The sequence below is a fragment of the Mustela nigripes genome, chromosome 7 (assembly GCF_022355385.1).
Source record: "Mustela nigripes isolate SB6536 chromosome 7, MUSNIG.SB6536, whole genome shotgun sequence".
Classification (NCBI taxonomy): Eukaryota; Metazoa; Chordata; class Mammalia; order Carnivora; family Mustelidae; genus Mustela; species Mustela nigripes.
This window is the reverse complement of record NC_081563.1, coordinates 128,568,637-128,592,132: the sequence shown is the minus strand read 5'-3', so window position 1 is coordinate 128,592,132 and position 23,496 is coordinate 128,568,637. Positions and strand designations below refer to the sequence as shown.

At 49.8% G+C, this 23,496-nt stretch overlaps 1 protein-coding gene and 1 long non-coding RNA gene across 2 annotated transcripts in view; one reads left to right on the top strand and one right to left on the bottom strand.

Moving 5' to 3' along the window:
* Positions 1 to 9,407: 9,407 nt before the first annotated feature.
* Positions 9,408 to 14,097, bottom strand: LOC132022784 (uncharacterized). The gene is made up of 3 exons (XR_009405713.1): positions 13,149 to 14,097; positions 10,826 to 11,045; positions 9,408 to 9,531 (listed from the first exon to the last, which is right to left on the bottom strand). It is a non-coding gene; the product is annotated as an uncharacterized LOC132022784 (long non-coding RNA).
* Positions 14,098 to 14,147: 50 nt separating this feature from the next.
* The window catches only part of PREX1 (phosphatidylinositol-3,4,5-trisphosphate dependent Rac exchange factor 1), a 177,191-nt gene continuing 167,842 nt past the window's right edge, over positions 14,148 to 23,496 (top strand). Inside the window, exon 1 of the mRNA XM_059407188.1 lies at positions 14,148 to 14,476. Within this exon, the coding sequence (XP_059263171.1) occupies positions 14,264 to 14,476 (213 nt within the window). The 5' untranslated portion in view covers positions 14,148 to 14,263. The remainder of the gene's footprint in view (positions 14,477 to 23,496) is intronic.

The window sequence follows — 23,496 nt, the reverse complement described above, 5'->3', positions numbered from 1 at the left end:
TTTAAAAAGATTTTATTTATTTATCTGACAGAGAGAACGAGAGAGCACTAGCAGGGGGGACAATGGGGAGAGAGAGGAAGAAGCAGACTTCCTGCCCGAGCAGGGAGCCCGATGCAGGGCTCGATCCCAAGACCATGGGATCATGACCTGAGCGGAAGGCAGATGCCTAACCCACTGAGCCACCCAGGCACCGCTTTTCTTTCTTTTTAAAAATATTTTATCTATTTGACAGAGAGAGATGGAGCTAGAGAGGTTTCACAAGCAGGGGGAGTGGGAGAGGAAGAAGCAGGCTTCCCACAAAGCTGGGAGCCCAATGTGGGACTTGATCCCAGGACCGTGGGATCATGACCTGAGCTGAAGGCTGGCTGCTTAATGACTGAGCCACCCAAGCACCCAGGCACCCCTGTTTTTGGAAGTTTCACCATTCGTGCGATAGATTCATCAGGATAATTATTTCTTTTTCTTTTTTAAAGATTTTATTTATCCATTTGAGAGAGAGAGAGAGAGAGAGAGAGAGAGAGAGAAAAAGCATGAAAAGGGAGAAGATCAGAGGGAGAAGCAGACTGCCTGGGGAGCTGGGGGCCCAATGCGGGTCTTGATCCCAGGACCCCGAGATCATGACCTGAGCCAAAGGCAGCTGCTTAGCCAACTGAGCCACCCAGGCACCCAGAATAATATTTTTCTACAGGTAAATCAAGACCTAACTCCGTATGCTTTAAACAATGGCAGTCACAAGCTTGGTTAATTCAGTAACTCAACAGCAGCATCAGAGATCCAGATTCTTTCCATCTTTCTGTCCATCTTGATAGCATGGTTTTTCCTCATGGTTCCTAAATGGCTGCCATGGCTCCAGACATTGAGTCTTCATGACATTCATAGGTCAGAAAAACAAGAGATCACTTTCCTTTCTGGTGTCCTATTTTAAGAGGGACAAACACTTGAAGCCTCTAGTGGACTTTCATGAATGAAACTTCACATATGGGCCCCTGGGTGGGCCAAGTGGTTGGGCATTTGCCTTTGGCTCAGGTCATGATCTCTGGGTCCTGGGATCAAGCTCCCTGTTGGGCTTCTTGCTCAGCAAGGAGTCTGCTTCTCTCTCTCTCCCTCTCTCTCTCCTCTCTCTGCCCCTCCCTTTTGTTTGTTTTCTCTTTCTCAAATAAGTAAAATCTAAAAGAAAAGAAAAGAAACTTCACATTTATTGGCTAAAAATGTGTCATATGCCTGTCCCCTATGATTGGCTAGGACTCTTTAGGATTTTCCCATTGGGGATAGAAGGGGCTCATTCTTTTGAGAAGCATATGGTAGCCAAATTTGGAAGTTTGGATAGAGAGAGGGGAAAATGGTTGTTGAGTTTGTAACCAATGGTATGGTCAGTGGGTTTAGAAGACAAAGTCTGAGAAAGCCCCAGGAAGTGGCAGTGGGAGAGAATGAAGAGAATGGCTGGGTGGCGGGGTGGGGTGGGGGGGTTGGTGGGGAAGTCAGCAGGACACCCCCAGTACTTTCCAGCGAAACAGAAGGAGGGGGAAATTCATTGTGCCGAATTGTGCTACTGAATAACGGAGTAAAATAAGGATGGAGAAATAGCTGTTACTGTTGGACTTGGAGGTCTGAACTGGTGACCTTGAGGGAGCAGTTTCTGTGGCATGATGGATGTCTCTGGAACCCATGGCTGCAACCTGACTTTTGCTTCCGAACTCTGTGCCTCACCTTTGCTTTCCTGGATTCTTAGAACAGCTTCCTCACTGATCCCTGGGACCGAGGAAGACTGGTGTCATGTTGCAGGAGTCTTTCCATGCCATCAGAGCAAATTATAATTTTATCAGTCAGCAGTGGGGAACACTGGAGGTACTTGACCAAGGGAATAACTTGACCATAGCTGCTGTTTATGGAGGCTAACATGAGAGAGTGGTAAGGCTGGCGGGGAGGCCGGTGAGACTGGCGGCCACAAGAGCCTCCCCCATCCTTTGCTTTTGCTGCCAGCATCTAGCGCTAGAGCATCAGTGGCAAAACCCCCCTCTCCACTTTCAGTCCACAGGGATTGGGAGGAACCCACCTTCCTCTCCTCTCTAATGGAAGACACCTAACCCAGGCCTGCTTGTTCAGAGTCAGTGAATGGACATATGACCCAATCCTGGCTAATCGCACAGCTTTGCAAAAGAGGCTTTTGGGAAAACAAAAGAAAACAAAACACCAAGACAATCTCTTTCTTGGGGTACCTAGTGAACCTAGTGGAGACTGTCACATGAGCCAATACCGTCCGTGGCTCACTTGAACTGGTCTGAGTTGGATTTCTGCCACTTGGATCTTAAGAATCCTTGAATAATAAAGTAACCTAGGGATTTGAGAGATGAGAGTTCTGGATATGCACAAAGGGAGATTCAGGGTTGACTTTGGAGAATGGTGGGGCTTCTTGAGATTGGACAAGTATGGGAAACCATTCATTCATTTATTCAACATTGGGGTTGAGTAACCTACCCAGTGCCAGGCTCTTTACTAGATGGTGGACAATCAGCAATGAGCAAAATCGATAAAAGCCCTTACCTATTTGGGCAGTGGCTCAGGAAACATGAGCTATGTTCATTCTGTTAGTATGATCAGCAGCGGCATCCCCACTTATAGATGCAGGAACTGAGGTCCCAGGAGGTGAACTCACACAGCCAGTGAAGGGCCAAGTGGAGCTGTGACTTCATCTCTTTATAATTTCCAAATGGGCTCCGTACACCCCACTAGGCAGGAGAGAGAGAACACACCCACGTGGAAATGACTTCACGCTCCAGAAAGAACGCCACAAATTGGCTGATGGGAGTAGAATAGGAATTTTCTACAGAGAGGCTGCAGGAATCCACTGCAGGGTAGAAATGTGATCAGAAAAGGGTGAGATTTGATTTGCAAATCATAGTGGTTTTAGAGCTGGAAGATGGTCTCTGAGAACAGATGAATCAAGCAGGCTTTCTGAAAGGAGAGGAGCTTGTGGCAGGGTCTGAAGAGAAAGGTATTGGTAGGAGAATGCGTGCGTGGTCTCTGGTCCCCTAACCATGCCATATGCCACAGCCTCAATTGGATGCTGAATCTATTATTTTTTTCTCTCCTTTTTTTGCTGGAGACTGATGAGACTGGGGAATGGAGTCCTGGTTAGTGACGACAGCTTTTGTTGCCACTGCTGAAATTATTAGCCCCCTGCCAACAGCACCCAGACCCTGCAGGTCTGCAGGCTGAAGATACACACACAATGATGCATTAAAAAAATTCTCCAACAGGAGCTGTGACTCATACACATTTCTGTTAGAAGAATAAAAATACTAGGAGTGAAAGATAGATTAGTCACTGGAACACAGTTTGCTTTTGAGAACTGAGTCCCCCACAGTTGCCCTGTTCCTCATTAGCTTCTGAAATTTGGAAACCAAACCCGAAACTGATGCCTACCAGGGATGTGGGATGAAGCCTGGTTAGGTGGGTGTGGGCTTGGGAGGCAGAGGGTAGGCTCGATAGAGCTGGTCTGGATCCCCCTGGTATAAGAGTTCAGTTGTACAGGCTGTGCACAGCTGGTTTCTGTTCTGACTGGTCTTTGCCTGAGTTGTTCAGTGGGACCACCTCTAAATTAAAGCCGTACGTTCATTCATTCACCAACTCATTTACTCATTCAGTCAGTCTACTGCAGGCGAAGTAATGTGTGAGGCTCTGTGTGGGATGCCAAAATAGATTGAGAAAAGGAGCTTACCAAAGATCTAACACCAGAAAATGTGGTAACAACATCTACATGGAGATTTAGAGAAAGGAGAGATCTCTTTCTGTCTAGCTCAGAGATGGGCAAACTGTGGCCCTCAGGCTATTTGTTTTTATGAATAAAGTTTTATTGGCAACCGGCCACACCTATTCACTTATTTATCTGTGTCAGGGCTACAAGACTGTATTTGAATAGTTGCAACAGAGACTGTATAAGCCTTAAAGACTGAAATATATACTATCTGGCCATTTACAGAAGTTTGCCGACTCCTGGTCTAGCATAAATCAGGGATTTGCAGTAGTAAACAACAGAACCCCTTTTAGTAATTTTATTACTGCCTATAGAGGGCTCACAGAATCTCAAGGGTGCCCTAGAAGCCAGTCTTAGAGGTCAATTTTTCATGAACAATGCCCAAACCATTCTGTGGGATGTCTTCTGCGATGACTCCACTGAGCACAGACATTCCAACTGCCAATGCCAGCTCTGGGTAGCTGAATACCAAAGCTTCTGCTGTCATCTCCCCCCAAAGCTGGATGCCTCTGCCGTTGCTTCAGTCAGGTAAGCAAAATACATACAAACCCTATAGCCCACCAATTCCATTTCTGATAGACAACCTAAAAAACCTTGCTCACAGATGCAAATGGAAATATGTATGAGGTTGTACATCGTAGCATTGTTTCATGGAGTTAGGGTAATAGTGCCTAGCACTAGGAAATGGATAAGTAGACTACGGTTTTCTTGGTTAGGGTTAATGTTAGCCATTATAATAAACAGACCCTAAAATATGTAAAGTCTCAGACCCTATAGAAATTTTGTTTTTTGTTCATAGGACAGTCCAAAGTGAACGTTACCGGTCAGGGGTCTGCCTCCCCTCCATGCTGGCACTCAGACCCAGGCTGAGGTTGGCTCTGCCACCTTCAACCCATGGCTTCCAAGGTCACCTTGGAGTTGTCATCCCAATCAGCTTACAAGGGAAATAAACAAGGAGGAGCGGACACAGAGAGATTCGTGGCCAGGATGGGGTAAATGTACACTCACCCGCTGGCATCTATGGCCTGAAGTTCTGCTCTGTGGCTCCTGCAGGGGGCCCTGGGACATGCAGTCCTTCAGTGTGTCCTGTTAAGAAGAGGAAACTGCGTTTGGGGAACAGCCAAGCAGTCTCTAGCACGGTGGTGCGCACACAGTGGAATACTAAGCAGCAGTGGGAAGTAGTGAGTTACATTTACAAACAGCAATAAGGAGCCACCTCGAAAAAGGTAAGATAGCATCAGAAGCATAGCTCTATACCATTTATGTAGAAATTTAAAAATAATCATAAATGACACTTTTTCTTGATCTCTTTATATCTTTTTCACTATGTCTATTTAGATATGCATATATCCAAACAAACATATGTATGGCAGATGGATAGAAGGAACATACTTCAAATATACCCAAGTGGGTGTCCGTGGGGGAGAGGGAAATAGGAGGTGCCGAGAGGGGTGATGAAGGAGAAACGAAGGGAAAAGAAAACAAAACAGAGGCTGCACTCACACGCTGCTCATGGTGCGCCATGGCTTGAGGACCATGATCAAATAATTTTCGCATCTGAGGTCCAAATGAAAAGAAGAGGTGGAGGGGGGGCGCCTGGGTGGCTCAGTGGGTTAAAGCCTCTGCCTTCGGCTCAGGTCATGATCTCAGGGTCCTGGGATCGAGCCCCACATCGGGCTCTCTGCTCAGCGGGGAGCCTGCTTCCCCCTCTCTCTCTGCCTGCCTCTTTGCCTACTTGTGATCTCTCGCTCTGTCAAATAAATAAATAAAATCTTAAAAAAAAAAAAGAGTAAAAGTAGGGATGCCTGGGTGGCTCTGTCATTACGCGTCTGCCTTCAGCTCAGGTCATGATCCTGATCCTGGGGTCCTGGGATCGAGCCCCGCATCGGGATCCCTGCTTAGGTGGGAGCCTGCTTCTCCCTCTCCATCTGCCTCTTCCCAGCTCATGCCGTCTCTCACTCTCTCTCTCTCTCTCAAATCAATCAATCAATCAATCAATCAGTCTTTTAAAAAATAAAGAATAAAAGTATATGCAACCACTGTAGAAAATTTGGGAAATATAAGTGTAGAGAAAAAAATACCCACAATCCCACTGCCCTGGTGTATCTACTCTTGTCATTTTATATATTTCCTTCCTGTCTTTTTTGTATGAGTCTGTAATAAACATTGACAATACTGACATCACAGTCTGCATGTAATTTATATTCTGCTTTTTTCCTCCCTGTTTATCCATGTGCAGTGAACATTTTCCAAGTCCATTGAAGATTCTTTGATAGCAGATTTTTTTTTAAGTAGGATCCACACCCAGGTTGAACCCAATAAGGCTCAAATTCATGACCCTGAGATCAAGACCTGAACTGAGATCAAGAGTTGGACGCTCAACCGACTGAGCCGCCGGGCACCTCTGATAGCAGATTTTTAAATAGTTAATTAATTTTTGAATTGCGAAGACATCATAATATCATTAGTGAGAATTTTGGTCCATTCCAATATGGCACTGAGTGTCACGGCAGTGAACATCTCTGTGCAACAGAATTTGTCTGCGTGTGTGATTGTTTCATCCTTTAGGTTTTCCTGAAGGAGAATAACTTGGTCAAAGTGTATGGATATAGGTGTGTCTATTTATTTTTAAGGATTTCAATATGTTTTTAAGTTGGGACTTAGAGAAAAAGACATAAGACTTAAATATGAATCAGAATACATTATTGTAAGTGAACCTATTATAAAAATCACCACCAGGGGTGGGAAATCGCATGCTGCCAGCTCCCCGAAGCCCCCGTGGGGCTCATCCAAATCCCAGGACCCTCCAGCCCAACCCCGAGAGGAAACCACCGCCCTGACTTGCATGGTCAATGTTGTGCTGTTTTCTTTATAGCTTTCCTACCCAAGTGTGCGCCCCGGAACGCTGGTTTAACCTTGTGTGCTTTGGAGCCCTGTATCAATAGACTCCTACCTCACGTGTTCTTTTCTATTCGGCTTCTTTGGTTCAATGTTATGTGTCAGCAGTTCATTCATTTTGCTGCATGGAGCTATCTGTGGTTCTTTCTCTATTGCAACCTCTCTTTTATTTTCTCTGAATTGGTGTTTATATATATTTTTTCTTTTCTCTTTTTTTTTGCTTCGGTTTCACATTTCTGAGCATCTCGCGTTGGATGGTAGGGGAAGAAATTCCTTTCATTTGTGCAGGACTCTTCATGTTTGCAAGCATCTGGGGTCTGTAGGGTCTCCCTGTGTGCTCGCATTCCCTTGGAGAGCTGGCGGAGGCTTCTTAGTGTCCCCACTTAACAGATGGGGAAATGGAGGCTGGGGGCCATGAAGGAAATGGCTGAACCGAGACTGAGAGCCAGGTCATGGGAGACTCCATCACTGTGTTCAGTCTTCTTAAGGAAGGCAGGGCAACTCTGGAAATTGGAATTGGACTCTCTCCAGTTCTGCTCTGATGTCCACTCAGTGGCTGTCCCAGCTCTGATGTCTCTGTGGCCCGGGTCTTGGTCCTTGTCTCCTCTCCTGCCATGTGCCCTCCTTGGGTGATCTCGCCCAATCTCATGGCTTTAATTATTATTATATCCTGACAATGCCTACATTTTTATCTCCAGGCTGGCGTCCCCCTGGCCCCTGGGCTTCTGAATTTGACTGTCCACTCTACACTTGGCTATTGACTTTGACATCTAACACAGCCAAAGCCAGCTCCTCCACCTTCTCCCCAAAACCTGCCCCTCCCACAGTCTTCCCCATCTTGGTCAATTCCAACCCCATCCAAGGCCCAAAAACCTTGGCATTGTGTTTAACGCTCTCTGTCACCCCTAGCACTTGAACAAATCCTGCAGGCTCTAGCTTTAGGATCTGTCCGGAATAGACCATTTCTCTTCCTCTCACTTGGTATCAGCCTGGGGCAAGCCATCAACATCTCTTGCCTGGACTGCTGCAGTATCCTCTTTACAGGTCTCACTGCTTCTGATCTCACCCCTTGGCCATCTCCTTTCACAGAACAATCAGAGCAATCCTGTTAGAACCCTTCAGATCCTGTGTCTCCTCTGCTCAGAACCTGCCATGGCTCCCACTCACCCAGAGAAAAAGCCGACATCTGCACCGCTTTACCTACACAGCTCGTCCGATCGCTTCCCAGTCCAGCCTCAGCATGTCTCCTACAGGTAACTCACCTTCCCCTTGCTTTCTCCACTCCTGGCTCTTCTGGTCTTCAAGCCCTGGAACCTGCTGCTTCCTCAGCCTGGAGCACGTGCGGGGACTGCTCCCTCACTTCCTTCACTCCTTTGCTAAAATGTCACCTTCTTTCTCTCATCCTCTGCAGCTGTGCTGGCCCCGCACTCCCTGCCGTGTCCCCACTCTGTGTTTACCCTGTAGCCCTTACCGCCCCCCTGGCAGACTTCGCGGTTGACTTCTTGGGGTCTTTATTCCCCACCTCTTCTGCCACTCTCCTGACAGCTCCCAGAGGGCAAGCACCCTTCCTTGCTTGTTTCATTCATGGTTCTTAGTGCCTAGAACAGTGCCAGGAGCCACAGTGAGCGTTCCCTCAATCTGGAGTCCAAAGAGAGTCATGGAGGCGTTCATTCATGCACTCGGTTCAAATCTAGTATCATTCTGTGGTGGCGGAAACGGGATTCTCACTGTCCGCTGGCAACGCCTGAGAAGTGATTTAGCGGGGATGGATTTCAGGTCAGACACGCCTGGGTGACCACACTCTGGTTCATCAGGTGGGAGTGGAAGTGATGGTGAAACTGCCTGTTCAGGGTCTTACAAGGACCAGGCATTCCCTTCACTGTCTCTCTTTCTCCTTCCACTGGTCAGGATGTGGCACCATCTTGGAACCCTCAGTGAACAACACATCAGGGATGGTGCCGCCATGAGTCAGAAAGAGCCTGGGCCCCCACACCATGAGGCCTTCATTCCGGCTTTGGGTTCTTCATGCCTGGACTATCACACAAGAGAGAAATAAGCTCTACTTAGTCAAATGTATTACTGTTAGGGTCTTGTCACAGAGGCTATCTCTATCTGAACTAATATAGTCATCTTGATTGGGTTCCTTACTAAGCCTCGGGTTTCTCATCTGTAAAAAAGGGACGATAATATAATAAAAATTACCGTGAAGGGCAGTTGTGAGAATTTGCTGCCAAACCTTACCAATGCCTGGTGCTCGGTGAGAAATGATAATGATTTGCATTAGAACGCCCCACCTTTCAGCAAGGCTCCAGGAATGGAATTTGCCTAGGAAATTTGGAAGGTAGGCTACAGCATAAATGGCACTTGGAGAGGGTGCGGCTGTTTGTGTCTCTGCTGGCTAAAGCGGAAACCGTCAGCTTTCCATAAAAGTTGCCACTGGGATTGCCAGGTGTCTGGATTTGGATGGGGCAGCCCTATTTTTGAGCTTTCAGGCCAGGAAACAAACTGAAAAAGGAAAAAAAAAAACCAACCCAGACATATAAATGTGTGTCCAGTATGTCTGTTGAAACCATCTGGCATCCTGGCTGCAGGATTTCAAGATACACCATCCAGGTCAATCTCTGGTCTTGACTAAGTTATAGAATTTACCTTTTAGGCACTGATCTTTTTTTTTTTTTTTTTAAGATTTTATTTATCCATTTGACAGACAGAGATCACAATAGGCAGAGAGGCAGGTGGAGGGGGAGGTAGAAAAGCAGGCTCCCTGCTGAGCAGAGGGCCCAATGCGGGTCTCGATCCCAGGACCCTGGGATCATGACGAGAGCCGAAGGCAGAGGCTTAACCCATTGAGCCACACAGGCACCCCCACCGATCTTTTTCTGAAAAAAATTCAAAAGATTTTATTATCTATTTTATTATTATTATTATGTTTAAAGATTTTACTTATTTGACAGAGAGAGAGATCACAAGCAGGCAGAGAGGCAGGCAGAGAGAGAGGAGGAAGCAGGCTCCCTGCTGAGCAGAGAGCCCAATGCCCAGGACCCTGGGATCATGACCTGAGCCGAAGGCTGAGGCTTTAACCCAGGCGCCCCTGTTTTATTATTTTTTAAGTAGGCTCCATGCCTAGCAATGTGGATCTTGAACCCATGACCCTGAGATTAAGACCCGAAGTCAAGAGTCGGAAGCTTAATTCACTGAGCCACCCAGGGACCCTAGAGATTTTATTTTTAAGTAATTTCTATCCCCAACGAGGGGCTCGAACTCACAACCCAGAGATCAAGAGTCACATGCTCTGCCGACTGAGCCAGCCAGGCATCCCCTGAACCTTTTTTCCTTTAACTTTTGCCCCCTTTCCAGCCTGCATGTTACAATCCTTAGGTCTTTGCTTCATTCAGAAAACGAGGTGGTGGAAAGCAGCACTTTGTGGGGGATTCTGCATTTTAAGAGAGAACTGGAAAGAGCACAGCGCTTATTTCAAAGGATAGGGTGATCATAATCATCCAAAACAGGATGTTATTAATAATTATTTTGGGACAATAGGCACAAACTGGGATTGTCCCATGCAAAGAGGGTGTTCAGTTTACCTTCCTTCCTTTCCTTTTATTTATTTATTTTTTAAGATTTATTTATTTTAGGGGCGCCTGGGTGGCTCAGTGGGTTAAGCCGCTGCCTTCGGCTCAGGTCATGATCTCAGGGTCCTGGGATCGAGCCCCGCATCGGACTCTCTGCTCTGCAGGGAGCCTGCTTCCTCCTCTCTCTGCCTGCCTCTCTGCCTGCTTGTGATCTCTCTCTGTCAAATAAATAAATAAAATCTTTAGTATATGTGCTGCCGAAGCGAGCACAATAAATAAAATCTTTTTTAAAAAAAGATTTATTTATTTTAGAGGGAGAGAGCAAGCATGTAGAGGTGGAAGCAGGGGCAGAGGGAGAGAAACCTGAGTAAGAAACCTCTGTGCAGAGCACAGAGCTGGACAGGGGGCTTGATCCCATGATCATGAGATCATGGACCTGAGCTGAAATTAAGAGTCAGACCCTCAACCAGCTGAGCCACCCAGGTGTCCCTGGCCTTCCTTTCAGTAGAGGAATCTGTTCATCTAAGTGGGGAGAAATCTAGGGAAAGGGAGGCATATCAGCTAGGATGCCTTTGGCTGCAAATAAGAAAGCATGACTCACCTGGCTTAAACAATAAGGACATTTTATTGTCTTTTAATACAGGAAGTCCAGAGGCAGAGCAGTTCCATAGTTGGTTAATTCTGGGGCTTGATGACATCAAAGATCAAGATTCTTTTCTTCTGTCATTTTGTCATCTTCAGCTGGTTAACGATGACCATCCTCATGGTATCAAGGTGGCTGCAACACCTCCAAACATCATGGCTTCCCCCAGTTCTAGTAACTAACACCGAATTGAGTGTCAGGCAGCATTCTAAGCACTTTGGATCTATTAAGTATTTTAATCCACACAACTCTGTGAAGTAGGACCTCTTATCAACCCCATTTTACAGATAGACACATCAAAGCCCAGAGAGACAAAATCACTTGCACAAACCCACACAGTTACGAAGCTGATGAGGCTGGGATTTGAACCCAGGCAGCTGGTCCCTAGGGCTACAACTTTCCCGAAGCCTGGGAAAAATGAATGCATGTATATCAGTGGCCGAGCTGGGATTCAGACCAAGGGTCCTAAGTATTTCCTTCTTTGTTTCCTCCAGGCTATGCTTCTAGTGCTTCCTGGAAGGAATCTGATTTGGCAAAGGTCTGGAGCCCTGACTTAATCTGATATCCATTATGTTTGAATCAGATCTTGAGCCAGGATCCTCTGGAGATATCTGCTTCTAACAGCAAAGCTTCCTTCGGGGGAAGTTTTAACTTGGACAGTCAGGGGTGGCTCACATAGGACTATAAGGAAGGGAATATTTTGGTTTGAAGAAATGAATCCTGGCCTGTGTGTCCCACATTGAGTTCAGTTGTCCAGCTCTTCCGGCCAATGCCAAGGGTGGAGATGCCTCTCTTCTCAGAAAGCTGCTCTTGGTGCTCAGAATGAGGAAAAGACTTTCTGGGCAGCTGGCCTGACTTACTGAAAACTCATCTGCATTTGGGAAATGATTGCAATCCTGGGCAGTCCTTAACTCATTTCTCATTGGTTAGTTCAACGTGGGATGGACAAAAACCACCCCTTGTTTCTCTTCGGTTTATCTTCTTTATTTTTTCTTTTGAGCAGAGCTTGGGAAGGCAGCTTCAAATCCTGAGCCTGCAGAATCTGAGAGGCTCGTCAGGGAATAAGGAACTGTCTGATGTTTCCAAACAGCACTAACTTCCCTGCACCTGTGCCTGTTGAGCACCTACTATGTGCCAGCTTTCTGTGTCAGCAACTTTCTACCAGTGGTTCTCAACTGGGGGCAGTTCTGTCTCTCAGGGGACATGTGGCACTGTCTGGTGACATTTTTGGTCGTCACAGCTGGAGCGGGGAGAGTGCTGCTGGCATCTGGTGGGTGCAGCTTACCGACGAAATGGCTACCGGGCACAGGAGTGAAGACTTATGTAGCTCTAAATGTCAGTGGCCCTTAGGTTGAGAGACCCTGCGTTACATACACATTCCTCCCAAGACTCCCATTTTAAAGATTAGGCAACTGAGGTTCAGAAATGTGAAGTGTCTTAGCCAAGGTCACTGAGCCAATTAGAGTTGGAGCTTGGGTGGAAATGCAAACCAGCTTCATTCCATAGTCATCATGTTCCCACTATGTTTTCTCCTTGTGGTAGACAGGATTTATTTAAAGATAAGACATCTGAGGCTCAGAAAGGGCCTGTGACTAGTCTAAAGTTACACAGCAGAGCTACTCAGAGACATAATCAACTGCTTACCCACACCTGGCAGATTCACCTACCTCACACCCTTTACCACCTGCCCAGAAGAACTTCCCTCCCTTGAGGCCCAGATCAAACACCAACTTGTTCATAATCCCAAAGACACATTTCCTAGAGGGCAGAAGCCATCCCACTCTCTCTCAGCATCCTGAGGAACCTGCAGTACCAATGCAAGCCAAAAGGAGAACAGTCTTGGGTGTTTGGAACAGAAGATAAATAAGTAGTCATGTTCTTGCCTAAAGGATGATTGCAGTCTACAGGGGGGATATTATATGAATCGTTTAATCCAGTGCAGAGACAGTACCATCCCTGGGAGGTGAACAGGGGAAGATTAAGGATTTTGTGGACAGTTTGGAGAATGGGGCCAGGCCAAGAGGGCATTCACACATGAATAACAATAATAATAAAGGACAAACATAGAGAACTTTCTAGGTACTGGGCACTGTCCTGGGGACTAACACAACCCTGTGGAGGATCCTATGATCTAGGTAGCAATATCATTCCCATTGTACTGTTGAGAACACTAAGGCTCTTGAGGCAAAGGAAACCAGCCCAAGGTCACCCACTAGCACGTGAAGGAGATGGGATTCAAACCTGAGACTCTAGGCCCCAGAGCTCGGTCACCTCTCCCTACCTTCCTGTGAGGCAGGTAAGGACATTTGTCAAGCGGTTCCGCTGATGATCAAGGTCAAGCAGAGCAGCCTGGAGTAGCAGCCGGGGTTCCCAAGGCCTTCTCCCGGGTGGTGGGTGGATGGAGGTGGGGGGAGGCGCGGGCAGAGCAGCTGCTACCTGATTAGTAACTCGAGAGCAGATACTGATTTCTTCTGGGAAAGGTGGAAGGCGCAGGGTCGACTCCTGGGGGCAAGCAAGTTCAGAAAAGAAAGGGACAGAAACGGAAGGAAGGAAAGGGCAAGAGAAAGGGAGGGACAGAGAGAGCCGCGCGTCTTCCTTCTCAAGGTCGTGGCAGCGCCCGAGGGCACCCAAAGAGCTCAGTGTCCCCAGAGGCTGGCTGGCCCGGGGTGGGGCCGCCCCCTTTTCTTCGCGGGCCCGCGGGGCTGCGCGGGCCGGGGCGGGCTGGCTCCCGAGCTGCTCCGCCGCGAGCCTCTCCAGCCCGGTGTTCGCTCGGCCCGAGAAGCGGCCGCGGCGGCCGAACCTGCGTGCATGTGCCTGCGCGCGGTGGGTGTCGCGTGGGGTGGGTGGGAGTGGCGTAGCCCGCGGCGGGGGAGGGGGCCACGCGTCCGGGCACGGAGTTGGCGCGCGGGCGGCGGCGCGTGCGCCTCCTCGGGGTCCTCTGCCTCCGCCGGCTCCCCTTCTGGAGGGTTCCCGCCCGAGCGCCCCGGGAGCCTCGGCCCTGGCCGCTCAGAGCTTCCGACGTAGCCTCTGAGCTCCGCCGCGCGTCTCCAAGGGGCTCGGTGCGCGCGCGGAGCGCCTCTGCGGCCAGAGAGCGGTGTGGCACTTGGCAGACGCTCCCTTAGCGGCGGGGGCGGCGGCGGCGGCGGAGCCCGCCGTCTGGGAGCCCCGAGGGCCGGCCCCCTCCCGCCCCTGGTCCAGCCTCCGCGCGCTGCCTCCGCCCCCGGCCCGGGCCGCCCGCCCCCAGTCCCGCCCGCCCGCCGCGCCAGGCGCCGGGCCCGCCGCTGAGCCCGGCCCGCCGGCGCTCCCCGTCCGGGATGGGGCGCCTGGACGCCTGAGTCGCCGTTCGGCGCGACCTTCGCGCGGGGGAAGCAGCCGGCGCCGCGCGGCCGCGTTAGAATGGAGGGACCCGGCGGTAGCGATCCCAGTGGCGACGGGGCTGGGGACGGTGCCCACCCGGACCCCCGGGTCCCCGGCGCCGCTGCGCCCAGCTCCGGCCCGTGCGCGGCCGCGCGGGAGTCGGAGCGCCAGCTGCGCCTCCGCCTCTGCGTCCTCAACGAGATCTTGGGCACCGAGAGGGACTACGTGGGCACCTTGCGCTTCTTGCAATCGGTGAGTGTCGCCCGGGGCGCGCGGGGACAGCCTCTGCCCCGGCTGCCCCGCTCTGTGGAGCGCAGGGGCCTCCAGCGCGGGGCGGTCCCCACAACCTGTGGCCGCGGTCCCTGGAGGGCGCGAGAGTCGCCTCAGGGGCGCCCTGGCGGGCACACAGAAAGATGGGGATATCCGGGCTCCTCCAGAGCTGGCTGTCGCCTCCTTTGCCTTCGGTCCAAGCCCGGACTCGGGGTCTCCCATACTCCTGTTTCCACCCTGCACGCTGCCCTTTTGTCTTTTTCTTTTCCCCTCCCGCCGCTCAAATAGTTTTAAAATTAGTTACATCCGCGAGGCAGGGGCTCTGGGACCCAGGCGCCGGGAGCTTTCGCTCCTGTGTTTTTTTCCCCCGGGGGATTTCTTCGCCACCTAGTGCACCACCGACTATTCAACGGGACGGAGCCTAGACATCCTAGAGTCCAGCGCCCCTCAACCCAGAGCCCGGAAGAGGGACGGAGATCCCACAAAACCACAAAGAGTAGGACCCCTTTCTCCAGTGCACACGCTTTTGCTGGAGCTTGGGTACAGCGGGTTTCGAACTCACAACTTGCCAGTCCAGGTCCCACCCCCATCTCTGAGTGGCAAAACCACAGCGTCAGACTCTAAAATAACAGTCGAGCGCTTACTATGTGGCAGGCGCTTACATATGTCATTAGAAGGTTTAGCCTTCCAAGTGGCTTATGAAGTAGGGACGAGTATTGACTCCATTTTTTAGATGGGAAAGTTTAGCACCAGCGGGGTTGAGTAACTTGCCTGGAATCACACAGCTGGTTCATTGGAGGTACCGGGTTTGGACCAGGGCCGTCCCATCCGGTGCTCCAAACTCCAATGCAGAGCTTCTTTTTTTCTTTTTCTTTTCCTTTTCTTTCTTTTTTTTTTTTTTTTAAAGTCCCCCTGTGAGAGGGAGGAAGGGGCCACTTCCCTACTCTCCTAGGAAGTGAGAAAAGTGGCCAGGGGGTGGAGGGGGTGGGCCTGGGGCCAAGCCTCCCTGGAAGTTAGGAGACTCTGAGGGCTTTAATCTCCGTGCCTCCTGCTGGGACCTCATTTACTCCCTTCTCGGCTCTAGGAAGTCTTTTAATCCTGGTTCAGGAAGAGCTGGGGGTGGTGGTTGCTCCTTAGAGATCTCAGAGCCAGGCTCTGCAGCTCCCCAGTCTCTGGGGGCACAGAGGGAGCTTCTGGCATCCTCTGGGGTCCCCACTGGCTTGGAGGTCCAGCAGAGGCTGTGTGAGGTCCTAGTTCTAACTCAGGGAGGAGAGAGCCCTTTTCTCTGTGAAAAGAGGTGTGTGTATGTGTGTGGGGGGGCATTTGGGGGGTTGGGGAGTTGTGTGGTGGCATTGAAAACCATTTGGCTAAAGGACCCTACTAGAAAGGCCTGTGAGAATAAGGCAGAGTTGGCATTTCTTTCCCATCTCTCCCTCTCTCATCGTTTAAAAAAAAAAAAAAAAAGGAATCTGTTCAGTTTGAAGCTGGCAGTTTCTGATATAAAGAGGTAGACAGCTCTGATATCTCTGAGCAATGTCACATTCTCGGGAACTCGTTACTTCTCCTTCTGAGCCACTCCCTGCTCCTCAGTCTAGAAGCGAGAGAGGAAAGACAGACCAATTTTTATATTAATGGGTAAGAAAATATACCTCTTCCTCCCGCGCCCTCGCCTGGATGGTGTGGTACGTTTCAGAACAGATGCAGATGGTGTCGGAGTTAACTGTGGTTTTAGATTGTCCACTTGTAGAGTCTGAGGTTGCTGGAATAATGGAAATTGATTGGAAGCCACCATTCTTACTATTAAAGAAACAGGAAGGAAAAAAAAAAAAAAGATTTCCTACTTCCACGTGATTGAGTTCATCAGTTTTTGTTAGGATTGACCTGTCAGTTCTGAGATGAGCTGGTTCTTGGACCAGTCCTGCTCCCTGCCCTGGCCTCAGTTTCCCCACCTGTAAACCCAGGGGAGGAGAATCCAGGCTGCTTTTCTGCCTTGCCCTTTTGGGTGTCCCCAGGCTGGTGCCAGCAACAGACTGATTGTGTAACTTGACCAGCCCATACCTTGTCTGTGAGCCGCAGGCGGCCTTTCTTGTTTTGCTCCATCAGAAATGGCCCCTAAACAACCCAAGACCTTTCAGTTTTGAAAATCCAGGGCTTAGCTTCAGGAACTGCTAATTACCAAGGCTTTCCACACAGCGAGGCTGGCAGCCTGCAGGTTGTTCTCTTCTGTCTTCCCACTCTCTCCTCCGAGCCTTTATACTTACTTAGTAAGGGAAGAAGGCTTGGTAATCCCTCCACGCTTCTAATTCCATGGGGCAGAGGTGGGTCTTGAAGGGCTGCCCTGCTCTTCCTGTGTCCCTAGTTTTAAGGTCCTGGTGTCAGTAGAAATGACCCAGAAATGTAGGAGATGCAGAAAGGCCAGCTCTGGGGTTCCTGTCCTCAAGGAGGGGACAGTCTAGTTGGTGGCAAAGTGGGTGTTTATAGAAATTGCACATAAAAGGCTGGGCTCTGGAGCTATACTGCTTGGCTTTGAGTCCTTGGGCTGTATGACCTTAGGCAAGTGGCTTAACCTTTCTCAGCCTCACTTTCATCATCTGTAAAATAGGAGATGATAATAGATATTATCTTACAGGGTTTTTTAAGAGGATAAATCAGTTGTATAAATATATATAAAGCATTTAGAACAGTGTCTGGCTGGTAATATGGTATAAAAATATGAGTTATCATCATTAATTATTCTTTTATATGATGATGAAATAATACCAATCATTAGGGTTATAGGATTCCAGCTTCCAGTGAGCAGGAGTAGTCAGGGAGGGCTGCCTGGAGGAAGTGAGGTGTGAGTCAGCGCTGGAAGGAGGACAGGGACTTTGAGTGGATTTCCTTTTGACTTATCTAAACTCCGGAACCAGTTTTTTTTTTTTTTTTTTTCCATTTTGTTTTGTTTTGATTTTTTTTTTTTTTAATTCCGGTTCTGGGGCTCTGTGGTTCCTCCAGAATCTCCCCATCTTTCCCCACTGCCTTCAGGAACTGTTTTACACCCCTCCCCACCTCCAAGGGGGACTGATGACTTTGGTGCCATGTTTTGTGTATGTTTATGTAAGAGGCATGGAAAGGCAAGGACAGCCCTCTTGTAGCGATGCTAGATCTTTCTTGGGGGATACCACAGAGATTGTGGGAGAAAATGCCCTGGGTTTTGACTCCGAATCTTGGATTTCAACGTTGAGAAGCTCTGGCTTTGTTGGGTGCTCCCTCTGTGTTCTTGGACAGCGTTATCAATGATAATAATGATTATAGACATCACCGTGTAGGAACTGACAGGGATGCATTATTTACGGTTCTGGGCACTTCACACGTATCAATTTATTTGATCTTTCCACTACCCATGTGAAGGGAGTGTTGTCATTACCCCACTGACACATGAGGAAGTTGTGGCTCGATAGTTGAAGTGGGCTGCCCTGGGCCATGTAGACAGCAGTGGCGAGATTTGGTCACAGCTCATGTCCCTAGCCACCTCACAGACTGTCTCTGGCTTATAAAGATCTTGGCCCATGATTTCTTAAGGTGGCAGAACTGGGATTTGAACTGAAGTCTACGGGACCCTGAGCCTCTGCCTATGCTTCCTGTGGTTATGTGGCCTCTGTGGCTCCTGTTCTGTCTTCAGCAGAATGGATAGAATGCTAGAAGAATGGAAGTGGCAGGCTGCCAGCTTCGTCCTCTGTGCTCAATGTCTATCCATGAGGTGAGGGTTGAGTGTGGGCCTCTGGACCCAGGCTGCTGGTGTTCACATCCTGGCTTTCCCCTACATTGACCACATGTGGCAATGGGCAGGTCACTAGCCTGCTCGATGCCTCAGTTTCCCCATCTGTACAATGGGAACAGTATAGCACCTTTGTCCTAAGGGTGTTTTCAGGCTTGAATGAGCCTGACCTTGAAGCCATTAGTGCTGTGCCGGGCTCATAGTTGGTGCTTAGTATGCTATGGTGTTTTTTTTCGGGGATGTAGTACAGTGGGAGTTAGAGGAGGTTGTCTGTTTGGGGTTCACAATCTTCCCCCATCCCCGCACTTAAAGAGGAGGCTATTGAACCTTGGGTCCACTTGTCTTTTGGTTGGATGGATTTGGAGTCCCTTCTTACAAGTGGGGACCTCCTGGGCAGGTGCCGGTGCATCTTATGATGGGTGTGCCAGCCGGGCAGTGGTGGGAAGGCAGGGAACCTGGGTGGATGGTAGAGAAACCCTTGGGTAAGTGTTGGTCAGTAGGCTCCTGAAGGGTCAGTAGACCCCCAGAGGGTAGGCTCGATCAGCTGCATCAGGGTCCCTAAGGATCTGGGGTGTCAGCAGAAAGCTCCCAGAATGCTTTCTGGTTCTGCTTTTTTTGGGGGTTAGGAGACCAGAGCTTCTCTTACTGGAGCTCTGCTTGCCAAAACAAGAAACTGTGGTTTTGTGTTGTCACTGTTCTTTTTTTTTTTTTTTTTTTAAGATTTTTTTTTTTTGCTCCTAGTCTCACACTAGAGAGAAATGTCAGGAGGTGTGGGGGGGGGCACATTTTAAATTCTGTAGTCGCTGAAACAGAGTAACCTACTCAGTGACTTTGGGGATTTTCACGACAGTGTGTTGCAAAAGGTAGGATGCTGAGAAGTGTATATAACACAATTTTGCTTTTGGAAAGTAAATGAGAATCATAACACATCCATGTCGGTCGTATGTATGACATCACAGGAGTTAGGGTAAAGGATACAGGGATGTGTATCTTGGGGAGAAAGGCAAGCAGGAAGATGTTAAGGGGAGAAATCTCATTTGTAGTACTGTTTTCCTATGAAATTAGGTATATGCATGTGAATATATGTTACAAACCTCTGACAGAAAGAATTGTATTTCAGCATAATTATTAGGGTGATGTAACAGCAACAATAACAATTGGCTGACACTTACGAAGTCCTAAATGTTTGCAAGCCCTGTGTAAAGCATTCTCTGTTATCAGCTCAAAAGTGCTAGGTACTGTGCTTCCCACTTTGCAAATGAGACGAAGGACCAGAGAAGCCAAGTCAGTTTTGCAAGGTCACACAGCCTGATGGAGCTGGGATTCAAACTTAGGGTGTCTGGCTGCATAACCCACACTCTTTACTGCTTTCCTGAACTGCCCAAGGTGATGCTGTGTTCATGACACAAATTCACAGCCTTTGTGTGACCTCTGGCTGCCCGTGCAGATAAGAATTAAGCCCAAAGGTCCAAATTATTGGAGCTTTAGGATGCCGGAGAGCCGAACAGCATTAGGAAGTCAGGGAAAACCTTCTGATGGGAAGAACCCCAATGTCAGCAGGAGTTCGGGGGGCATCTTGGTGCAGGGCAAACAGAGCCCCCCCCCCCGCCCCCGCCAAGGGAAATCCAAGAAGAAATTAGGCTGCTTTTCTCAATGTGCAGGTAGTTTGAGAGCACCTGCTATATAGTCTAGCGTTCTGGGTTAGGGAAGTGCAGCTGCCTGCAGGGCAAACTCTGCTCTTGTGCTGTGGAGAAGGGTGACCCAACAGAGATGCTCCAGTCTGTGCATTTGAATGAGCGCTTTCTGCAAATAATCATTCTGGACGCCCGTTCACTATTGGTGGGTCGTTTCCTTCCTAACCATTTATCTGTCACTTAGAGAAGGATGGAGTTGGTGTCCCTGGCTTTTGGAGGCTTCAGGGCACCCCTCTCTTACAGGGTGTCCCCCTTTATCAGGCCACTGAGCAGAAGACCTGTTGAGCTTGGGCCACTCCCTCGGATTGAATCGAGAAACCCACATCCTCTTTGCTCTAAAGTGTGCCCCCCCATCCCCCGCCGGCTTCGGAAAGAGGTATCTCTGCAGCGGGTCAGGTCCACCGGCAGCAAAGCTTAACCTCTCAGATTTTTGTGATTTCTCTCCTCTAGCTCTCTGCCTGGAATCCTGGCAGGAGGCGAGTAATCGGCTGGACCTCAAACCAGTGTGCCTTGCTCCCCAGGCACAGGGCATGGCCCCAGCTGGTTCTTGCCCCAAAGTTTAGAAGCCCCTAGAGAGCGAGTGGTGGGGTTGGGTGGGGGGAGGGGAGGAGGGTCTGAAACTCCTTGTTTTGCAGGCGAGACCCTAGAGGGACCCCCTGCAGAAGTTGTGGCCCCCAGAGGGGGGTGAGCCGTGGTTGAGGGTGGTGGCCCCTGGGGCTGGTCAGGGTTCCCTCCTGAGAGTTCTGGAAGAAGTTCCCAGGACGTTGTTTTAGCCTGGCCCAAAGGTCCGTCTTAAAGAGGTTCCACAGGGGGCATTTCAGCCTTCGCTGCTGGGCTGGGGCTAATCCCTCCATACTTTGACCCTTGGCTCTGCTGAAATATTGGGGTGGGATCACTGTCTATTGTGGGGAGCTGTCCTGTGCGTTGTAGGCCTGACCTCTACCCGCCAGATGCGTGGAGCGCCCCCCTCCCCCAATTTGGCACAATCAAAAAAGGTCTCCAGATATTGCCACATGTCCCGAATAACCGAATAACCCCTGGCTGTGAACCAGGGGACTACAACCTCCTTTGCCCACCGGCTCTGCTCTCAGACCATTTTAGGGCATTCACACGTGTACGCAGGAACATAAGGAATTGCCGTGTCTGAGTGTATATGTGCTTACCTGAGTGGCGTGTTAGGGCTGCTCTTTTCATCCAGCCTTGTGTCTTGGGTTCATGGTTAGGAGCATGGATTCTAGAAGCCAAAGGGCTTGGGTTCGAATCCTGGCTCTGCTCCCATGTGACCTTGGGCGAGTCCTTTTGCCTGCCTGAGTCCTGGTCTTCCCACCTGCAAATGGAGATGATCGGAGCCCTTAGGGGATTGCAGCAAGGAGCATAGTCATCCGTGGGAAGGACCTTCAGGGCCCAGCGCTGAGCCAAGGTCAGGGCTACCCTGGTACCTGCTGCAGGCTCTCCTATTATCTGAGACGAAGCCCCAAGAAGAAGGGAAGTCGTCCAGCCTCCCAGCCCTGTGTCGATTTTTTAGTTTATTTTTATTTTCTCGGCTCCTTGAGGACCAGGAGGGGAATCTGCCTGCTCCTCTTTTGTCCTGTGGTTGGACACTCAATCTGTGTTTACCCGCCTGCTTCCTTCCCCTGGGTGGGACTGACAGACGATCCCTTGTGTCTGGGCCAGGGGAGGCAAGGCTATTTCAGGCTGGTGGGACTAGGGCCACCAAAGTCTGGTGGAAGCAGGTGGCCACGAGCCACCAGAATCTGGGGGCCTGTATCTTCCCCTTCGCAGGGGGGTGGCAGGCGGCTTTTGGAAGGGGCTGTTCCCAGCCGCAGCAGCAGCAGCGAGACCAGGGCCAGAGGGGGCTGGGGGCAGTCGGTGCTTTCTTTCACTCATTCACTTCTTCATTCAATACATTGACACTGGGCCGGGTCCTGGCACATGGCCAGAACAAGATGGATAAGGCCTCTGCCCTGGTGGACTCTTCAGATAATACAAAGAGAGGTCCCTTGAGAAGGTGGTGACATATGGAATGATAACATTCACTGAGGACCTACTATGTTCTGTCGGGATTATCTTCTTGAGCCCTTGCAACAACTCTTGTGCTATTTTGCTGCTTGGGCAACTAAGACCCAGAGAGACAGAGTAACTTTCTGAAGTCTACTCAGCTTGGGGGTGGATGCACCGAGAAGGAAATAAAATGAGGATATGTTTGTAATGGGGATGGTGGCATCTACTTGAGATGGGGTAGTCGAGGAAGGCCTCTCTGAAGAGGTGGCATATGAGCTGAGTCCTGGAGTTGAGAAGGAGCCAGATGTAGAGAGACAGTCGAGAAATGTGTGTTCTAGGTAGAGCGGGCAGCATGTGCAAAGGCCCTGAGGCAGGATCAGGCTTGGCTTCTTTGAGGAACAGCAGGAGGTCAGGATGGTGGTGTTGGGGAGATACATTGGTGTGGTATGGGACTCTTGCACCGTGAGCACTTTGGGTTTTATTCTTAGTGGGGGCAAGGAGCCCCTGGAGGGTTTTTAGCAGGGGTGTGGCATGGTCTAATTGATGACCTGAAAATCATACTGCACGGGGGTCTTCCCAAGATCTCAGCAGCTGCCTCCTGCCACTGGCCTTGACACTTGTCCAGGGAGGAGAACCATACCTTCCCCTTGCCAGGCAGATCCCCAGACCCTGTGGGAAGGCGGCTTTGTGACCCAGGTCTATTTCCACCCTGTCTGGGTCTCAGCCTCCCTGTGAGTACTATGTCGGAGCTGACCACACCCGATGAAGACTTTGGGTTCCTGTCGATGGCCAGGGTGCTGCTGGTGAGAGGGCTGTTTATTTATGATGGGTCTCTGCTTCCTGTGATAGAGGAAGGCACCCCCGGTTTCTGTTCAGGAAACTAATTTGCATGATTAAAAGCTGTTTGGCAGCACCTTTGCCTCCACTGGACTCAGAGGCTCCTTAACAACACTTCCCTGAGTGGTGTCAGCTCTCACCTCTGCCCGATGGTGGCGGGGAACGTATTTTTCAAACCCACTTCACAGGTGAGGAAGACTGAGGCACAGAAGGAAAAGCGACTTGCCCAAGGACACACGGTCGAGAAACATCCCAGACTGTTTAGAGTTGTCTGCTCTGCTCTCCCCTGGGCCTGCTCCAGTCTGTCCTCCACACATAGCCAGAGGGGTCCAGTCTGAGCTTGAGTCCGTCCATGCCGCAGCCCTGCTCAGAGCCCTCCTGTGGCTCCCGCCTCCCTCAGAGTAGAAGTGAAGTCCTTGGGATGGCCTGGAGGGTCCTGTCTCCTCTCCTGTTAGTCTCTCTCTTTCTTTCTCATATAGTTTTTTTTTTTATTTTTATTTTTATTTTTATTTTTTTTTTTTTTTAAAGATTTTTATTTATTTATTTGACAGAGAGAGATCACAAGTAGGCAGAGAGGCAGGCAGAGAGAGAGAGAGGAGGAAACAGGCTCCCTGCTGAGCAGAGAGCCCGATGCGGGACTCGATCCCAGGACCCTGAGATCATGACCTGAGCCGAAGGCAGCGGCTTAACCCACTGAGCCACCCAGGCGCCCC